At 41.6% G+C, this 8,952-nt stretch overlaps 1 protein-coding gene across 1 annotated transcript; it reads right to left on the bottom strand.

Annotated features, from left to right (window-relative positions):
- Positions 1 to 6,084: 6,084 nt before the first annotated feature.
- On the bottom strand, positions 6,085 to 7,515 carry LOC308333456 (nuclear factor 7, ovary-like; the record flags this gene model as incomplete). The annotated part of the gene is made up of 1 exon (XM_080789878.1): positions 6,085 to 7,515. One exon carries the CDS (start codon positions 7,513 to 7,515, stop codon positions 6,085 to 6,087), a length of 1,431 nt encoding a protein of 476 aa, XP_080646004.1.
- Positions 7,516 to 8,952: the final 1,437 nt, after the last annotated feature.

Raw genomic sequence — 8,952 nt, 5'->3', positions numbered from 1 at the left:
CCCTATGGACCAGTGATCGTGATATTAAACACATGCTGATGTCAAGTACAGGTTAACTCACCAAATCAATGTAGTAGCTGTCCTCCTCTTCCTCCGACTCCTCATCTAGGTGACATAGGCGTCCCAAAATTGTCCTCTCCTTTTCTTCGTTCCTTTGTCTAATCTTCCTCAGCCTGCTGTTATAGTCAAGGTCTCTCTGTTGTTTGAGATACAACCAAAAACAGAGAATCTTATGTCTGAGATACAACCAAACACAGAGCATCACTAACACCATTCCTTCAAAGTCATCCATGTTGCTGTGTTGAGATGACGTCACAACAGAGGAGAGGAGTTCAGCTCTTAACAACAACACACATTTAAGTAACACAAAAAACAGAGCACTGCTAAATACTTGCCAAGGGGGTCTGATGGTCCAATCAAAGTACGGGTGGGACACACCAACAATAGACAGAAACTGTACTGGACAGCCCCACTTTGCATTTAGTAAAGAACTGGTCTTTCTGGGTTATAAATAAAAGAATAAATGAAATCTATAGTATTTATCTTTGGTAGCCAACAACAATATGAGACATTATGAGCCATGGTGACCTCTAGCTGTTAGCCTCCTGGACAAGTTTTGAGGTTTCATAAAGTAGTGTAGTGACATTTATACAAATCAGCCAGACAGTAGTAGTGAGAATTATTTATAGTATATATTATTCTTTTGATTTTACACAAAAAAGGATTATACTATGCTTCAGGCATACAAATAGACAACAAATGAGACAAAAGATAAATGCAATACAGTACAATACAAATCTATACAGAAAATAATACAATATAACACAAACAATACAATAAATAAAATAAAATAAAAGTAAAACAATGCAAGGTCCTTGGTAATAGTAACATACAATATATCCAAGAGGGAAAAAAAGAAGACAAAAAGAGTTTTCTCTCTTACTCAAAAAGTATGTTGCACTCGCACCAAATTGGGATTTCTGTTATTTCACAGTATGTAGAATGGGTACATTTGAAACGAAAGCACAAGTAAATACAAAAACTGCTGGGAGGTATGCTTCTGGCGCATGGAAGGACTAGGCTCTGTGGGTTGACTCCTGTCCGGTCCCCTCCTACTGTACGTCTCACCAGGTCCACTCCTGCTCTCACCAGGCCCAGGACCTGTGTGTTGCACCAGAGTCTCAGCACCAGACACTTCATTCAGGAGTGGTGGGCAATGGTTCCGCAGAATCCACCTGAGCGAGAAGGTTGTGCTGCGAGCTCCGCTTGCTGCTTGAATGGCCCTCCTAAAGGCCTCACCGAGGGTTTGTTGGGCTTCCTCCTCACAGAGGACACAGTTTTCCATAAAGATATTAGAACAGTAAAATGAGGTCTCGTGCCCTAGCTGTACAAAACACCATGGTGGTGCCATCCAACAACTCAGAATATTGAGGCAGAGTTCTGGGTGAACCAAATACTCCACATAGTAAGTGCCTCAATTGCAAATATTGCCAGAATGTATGTAGATCTGGGAAGGCCAAATCATATAACGAAGATCATCAAACAATTTGAGAGAATCTTCTTTGTATACGTGGCCCAATGTAAGAATTCCTTTATTAACCCATTCCTTCCATAAAAATAGACGTTTATTAATATGGAATTTAGGATTCCGCCAAATGATTGATTCTGAGTTGAGGTATGGGTTTGTTTAGTTGACATTATTTTGTCTGTACAAACCAGGGAAATTGTACCAACTGGAACCGAACTGTCATCCTGTTGTGCAAATAAAATATAAACTAAAATAAACTCTTGTATATTTTATATATATGTATATTGTGTACTACTGTACCTTTATATATTATATTATATTATATTATATTATATTATGTTATGCCATAAATGTATGCTTTATGGTGCTATATTAATAGCATTTATTATTGTGTTGAATAAACCAGCATGTACAGTATATCCCAATGCAGACAAAACAAACCTTGAATTATTCTATAAGGTTCAAAGAATTTATTGATGCCAATAAAACTATACAAAACAAATCATGTAGTCTACAAATAAAACATGCAATATCCTGTGCAAAATATACAGTATATAAAAATAAAACATGCAATATCCTGTGCAAAATATACAGTATATACAAATAAAACCATAAACATACAAACGTCACAGAAAATTGTACTGTACGTTCATACCATACACTCAATATTGTGTAATTTGTATAAACTAGCCCTTACCCATTGTGAGATATATAAATTCACTATTAATCATTAATGTGTAAGACGTCCATATTATTATGGTCAATGCCTGTGTGAAAAGTGGGAGTGGGAGATTTGTGCAGGCAGTGAGGAGATACGGCAGTGTTTCTGACAGACACACACATTCAGACAGACATTGTCAGAATTATAGTATGATTATAGTATGATGATGATGATGATGATGATGATGTATAAGCACTGGGGAATCCAAAAGGTATCAAATGTGGGTATGTGGTGGTACTAGTGTTAAAAAGTAAACTATGACAAAAGTTTGTTGACTACTGCTATGATGACAAACGATATACTACTAGAGTACAATGTCACTATGCTGTGCAGACCAGCCACCCGTGATGTGCAAAAGCTGATTCAACGTGTACGGGAAGCCATCAATAAAATCAGTGTTTTGTGCGATCTCGTTCATCCTCAAGGCAAAAGTCTGATTTTTTCTTTTTTGTGCAGCATCAAAGGCCATCTGGACTAACTTCCGACGATCTTCCCGACGCTGCGTGCGTTGCTCTGCAAAAATCGCATGCCTCTCCCTGTAGACGCTCACAAGATCATCTTCCAGTAGTCCTTTCCTCGTCCCTGGACAATAATGGAAAAACAAAGGGTTAACCAATTGAACAGTGCTCCTCAGGGGCCTACACTAGGGCCCTAATAATCTACAGGGCAGGGCACATTGCCTACCTGCACTCTCACCAGTAGGGCCCTAACAATCTACAGGGCTGGGCACATTGCCTACCTGCACTCTCACCATTAGTAGACTGTGAACTACATCACTCACTCAGGTTCACATTTACACTCAACAGAACAACAACAAAAATAGTTACCCACCTATACCATTGATCCTGTGCTGTGTCTGCTTTGGATCCGGTGCTGATGTGTGTGTGGCTGGTGCTGGCGTCAACGTTACCTGAAATACACAGGACATACACAAGATATACATTTGTGGTAGTCCAAAGCTCATTAAATACTTTATACCACTCATATTGTGATGGTGACATTAAACACATGCTGGCGTCAGCTACAGGTTAACTCACCAAATCAACGTTGTAGCTGTTCTCCTCTTCCTCCGACTCCTCATCTAGGTGACATAGGCGTTCCAAAATTGTCCTCTCATTTTCTTCGTTCCTTTGTCTAATTTCCCTCAGCCTGCCGCTATAGTCATGGTCTCTCTTTTGTTTGAGATACAACCAAAAACTGAGAATCTTATGTCTGAGATACAACCAAACACAGAGCATCGCTAACACCATTCCTTCGAAGTCATCCATGATGCTGAGATGACGTCACTCACAACAGAGGAGAGGAGTTCAGTGAGCTGAGTGACACACAACAAAACAGCTCTGCTAAATACTCACAGTCACAGAGAGGGTGGTATGATGGACCAATCAGAGAGAGTGTGTGGGGGTGAGGGGGGGGGGGGGGGGGTGGCAGACCAACAATGAACAGAAGTGTGCAAAGAACTGAGCTTTCTACTGGATTATAAATACATCTATGTATTTATCTTTGGTGGTCAACAACCATATGAGACACAACCTCTATAGCTGTTCTAGCTGTTAGAAGCAGTATAGAGGTATTTGTACTTTACTTGAGTATTTTTTATTTCCAATACTTCCACTACATCTCAGATCAAAATATTGATCTTTTACTCCACTACATTTATTTGAAATCTTTAGTTACTAGTTACTTTGTAGATATTGCTTTTTGTATTAGAAAACGGTCCCCAATAAACACGTCAGCCCTATACATTTTGGCCATTTTAAAATAGCAGATCTAGAAGCTCACAATGTGTCCCGACTCACGATCCGACGCATTGTAGACACTTGTAGATCGGCTATTTTCAAAAGATTTTGTACACACGTTGAACTTGTACTTACTTTTAGTACTTTTGATGCCGATAATTTTGGCACTTTTACTTGTAACGGAGTAGTTCTACATTGCAGTATTGATACTTTCACTTAAGTAAAACATTTAAGTACTTTTTCCACCACTGGTGATCGTGATTCATTGTTGGGTAGGCCTCACTCACACCTTTCGATCCTAGATCGAATGGTGTGAGTGAGGGTGTGAGACATAGGCCTCACTCACACCTTTCGATCTAGCATACACCATTGATGCATGTTATGTAGACGTAAGCAAGATGTAAGTGTCATGGCCGCCCAATGCATTTCCAATGGAAGTCACATGGTTTGATACAACATTTTGGACTACAAGCTGTTGTATGGCCCCCTCATACAACACAAATGTGTCAAACCATGTGACTCCCATTGGAAATGCATTGGGGCAAGATCCCTTTGTATACAACAAGCATACATCAGTCTGTTGCGAAGGTGTGAGTGAGGCCTTACAGTATATGTTGGCCAATAGATTTACCATTCACATGTAAAGTAAGTAGGTAAATGTAGTAAATAATGCATATAGGCCTATGGATGGTGGCTTGTTGTCGCCTCATTGTCATTAAAAGTGACTCATTGCTTTCGCTTTGTCTGAACACACCAGAAAACTAGACTTTCCGACTGGAACCGAAACTGGTTCTTGAGTGATGCTAATACTTACCGCCGGTAACTTCATCAACCAGTGTCTTCCCTGGGAGACTTGGTCGAATCCACTACTTTTTCCCTCTACGCCAAATATTTTTGTTGAAAATACACGTTTTGTGCTATGACACATTGTGAGCTTGACAGCTTGTAGATCTGCTACTTTCAGTGAATGTCGCATATAAGAACTGTGTTTGAAAAATAACCATGTCACCCTGGCCGTTTCACTCATATGAAGAATATTAAGAATCAACTGACTGAGAGAAAACGCTAATGTTACTGCTTATATTTTCGCTAGAAACAGATTGTATCATATATGAGTGACTGACTGTTGCAAACGATACAGAGACACTTCCATGACAATAACGCCAAGACAGCTTGTTTATTTTACGATTTTAAGATGAGCCCATGTTATTCTCCATAGAGAAATTACTTCCGCGAACCCGGGGAATGGAAGGGATGAGCGAGTTACGTCAGGACTTCGGTGCTCTATATGGCCAGACATCATCAATCCCTGTACGCTCAAGACACTCCCGCCGCTGCAACCCTTAGATCTCCATATATGAAGCTGACCTGTTCTGACATTCCATATGTTGATCTGACCGTACACTCAAGACACGCTCCATATATGGCCAGTACAGAATTTATTCCATATTATGTTGATCTGATCCCCATCACAAAGTACCAGCACTCACGCAGCAGTCTGCCGCCACCTAGGTGGATGCGTGCACGCGACCTCGCACTTCTGGGCGAGGTTGCTTCTCGCCCTCAGGGCGTCTTACTCGTAATATAGGATGGAAATTATTTTTTTAATGAAAATAAAACATATTAACCTTGTAGAGAATTACTTTCATGTTACTGTATTTTTTTGCTTCTTTGAACAACTATTTCATCCATTTACATTTTGAGTATAGTTTTCATTATATATATTTTTTAAGTAGCACTAGTCCAACACTTGGCTACTATAACATTATGTAAATGATCCCAAAGCAGACAAAAAAGTATTCGAAGGTAGAAATAATTTATTGACACAAGTAAAATGATACAAATAAAACATATCGATATAATCAATATAAAAAAATATGGGGGGAAGATACATAATGTAATAAAAAGAAAGATTGATGAATAATTTTTAGAAGCTAATAACCATGACACATACACACACACAAGTCATGGTTATTAGCTTAGTAGGAATATATCCACCCCCTTAAAAAGCAACACATTGACAATATTTGGTGAGGTGTGTAGAGGTGCTCCCATCTAAACCCTGATAATTGGTGTTGAACACTTCACCACTGCATCTAACTGCAGTGTTCCAGAGTGACACACACCTTACTAGGTAACACCTTCAGAGGGACTTCGAGATCAGAAGTGTGACCGAAGTGTGGAAAGAGTCTCTCAGTGAAAGCATGTGTGGTGGTGTGTAGGTGTGTGTTAGAATCAGCGTCGTAGAAGGACAGCTTTCCTCCGTTCCAGTCCAGCTGGACTCTGACCTTCCTGAGTTTCAGCGAGGAGTCTCTTCCGACAACAACAGCAGTCATTGAAGCTGGGGACTCCACTTGGTACTCTCCACATGTGTATGCTAAACACCAGATACCTCTTTGTGCATCATCTCCCGTCCTCGGTAAAGACTCTTCATACACACCCACCTCCCAGGACGTGATCTCTCCAACCTCAACCTCCCAGCTGTGAGTCCCTGAGTTATAGCCCTCAGAACCCATGACAAGAATGTTCTCAAGCCTCTCTGGGTTGTTGGGAAGATCTTTACGTTCATATCCACTTTCATCGTATATCAAACTGGTCAGATCATCAGACAGCTTGATTTCTTTATTCTGGGTGTTGGGGTCAAGGATCACAGGAGTGTACGAGACAATGTCCTTCATCTTGTCCCAGACTCTGAAGGTCAGGTTTCCCAGGTGTTTGGCCACATCTACTAGTGCTCCTGAGACCAGCCGTGGATCCGGAGGTGTGCACTGGACTCTTTCTACTATGGTCTTGTAGTTCTGCAGGCATGAGATGTCATCTGTCTCGATATATCTGATGGCATTGGAAAAAGTCACCATCTCTCTGTTCAGCCCATCAATCTTCTCCCTTATCATCCCTCTCTTCTGCCCCTCTTCCTCCCTCAGTGCAGAGATTCTGGTGTCCTCTTCCTGTTGTAGGAACTTGTGAAGCTTTGTGAACTCTTTCCTAATGTGCAGCTCTGTTTGCCAGGCCTGGGCCATAATGTGTCCGGCTGTGTGATCATAGTTTGCTTTAACTTCATTAAAGGTCTTCAGTTTCTCCTTTAAGAGTTTCAGGAATTTCTGGAAGTCCTTTTTGCGAAATTGTGCAGCTTCGTCGATGGGTCTGAACTTGTGTCCGGCATGTTTTTCAGAATCTCGACACACAAGACATGCCAGATCTTCGTCATCCAGACAGAACAGCCTGAGTTTCTCCCCATGCAGAGTGCAGACAGCCTCAGGCCTTGCTGACAAAGATCTGTGATTTCTCTCCTCTAAGAAGTTCTCACACAGGTTCCTCAGTGCTAAGTTGATGGGAGGTTTCTCATGGGAGCAGCTGGTTTTGCAAACAGGACAGTCCTTGGTTGGTTTTCCTATCCAGCATTGCTGCAGACAGGCTTCACAGAGGCTGTGGCTGCATGACAGGAGAACTGGATATTTAAAGATGTCACGGCACACAGGACAGGTGAGCTCCTCTTCCTTCCGACTCTGAGTCACACAGGAAGCCATGTTGTCAGCAAGAGTTCTAGTAGTAGAGGAAACAACAGTGTTAGCATTTTGAGCAGCAGTGGCACTAGCAGTTGTAGTTTTATTAAACGTAATAAACTTTCATGCTACGTTTGTAGCAAGCTACTGTCACAGCCCCTTGGCCTGGCCTGTAGCGCCTATGCTGTCTATATGGTGTACTGCTCTGTGTGTATTTCTCCCACTTGAGACTCCTCGTTAGGTGCATTAGGAGCACCTGGCCAGTGCTCCTGGAACCCTATAAAAGAGGGCTTGCCAGCCATTTGTCCCTCTCCAGATGACAGCACCCTTCTGTTTGTTTCCCTTTACTGTTTGAGGCACATACAACACCCCTTCACCATACTAAGCACACATCCACACTTGGAAAAAAGCCTGCCTGATTTGAGTCTGGTTTATTAGCCAGAAAAATTAAATTACATACCTGATAACCAAGTCCAGAAGAGAGAAGTTCAGCTCTTAACAACAATAAACACACATTAAAGTGACAACAAACAAAATGGAGCCCTGCTAAATACTCACAGAGGGGGTCTGATGGTCCAATCAGAGTGGGGGGTGGGAACACAACAACAATAGACAGAGACTGAACTGGACAATTATTGGTTAACAGACTGTTGCATTTCGTGCAAAGAACAATACTTCTCTACCAGCAGTAGCCTAATGCATAGGTTAAACTACTACCGAAAATACAATCATATCGGTTATCAAATCATCTATTTTAACATTTGTTAAGTTGGTCACGTGCCAAAAGCGGTGGACAGAAACTGGTCGACAGAAACTGCTGTTGCCCCACAGGGGCAGAAACAAGGCCTTTTAACCAGGCTACTTACACACACTACAACTCGCTTACAATTCGCAAACCTGGCAACACTGCTCTGTGTTCTCATAGGCCCACCAGGCCCGCCCCCACACTACCTTTCACACTCTCACAATCAGCCATCTTGCTTTTTAGGGCTCTCGCAGGATAACAGACAGAAGGAAGGGGAGAAATTATTGGCTCACTATTTTGCTTATCACTTCTAAATCCCTGTATTTACAAAATAAAACACTCAGCGAATCCCTTAGTTAAATCAACATTGTTCATTGTCACTACTTGGATTGTGCCGAAATATTTACATTACACGTATAGCTTTTGCTATTTTCGCCTGCCAGCCAATGCCGACTACACACGCCTGCACACACACACACACACACACACACACACACACACACACACACACACACACACACACACACAGGAATGGCTATACGGCGGCGAGACAGCAGTGCAGAGTTATAATTTTCAGTTTCATTAAATAACTGTCTTTCTCAGCGTGCGCACGTGCGCACACAACATTATTCAAGTGAAATGCGTAACGCCAATATTGGGCTCAACTACGTTCACTTAATGGGGCCAGTCCTTCACAGTGACACACGCGTTAGATG

Source organism: Protomyctophum bolini (genome assembly GCF_963924005.1).
Source record: "Protomyctophum bolini genome assembly, chromosome: 2".
In the NCBI taxonomy this organism is placed as follows: domain Eukaryota; kingdom Metazoa; phylum Chordata; class Actinopteri; order Myctophiformes; family Myctophidae; genus Protomyctophum; species Protomyctophum bolini.
Note: the sequence above shows the minus strand (reverse complement) of the source record. Positions and strands in the feature narration are given on the sequence as shown.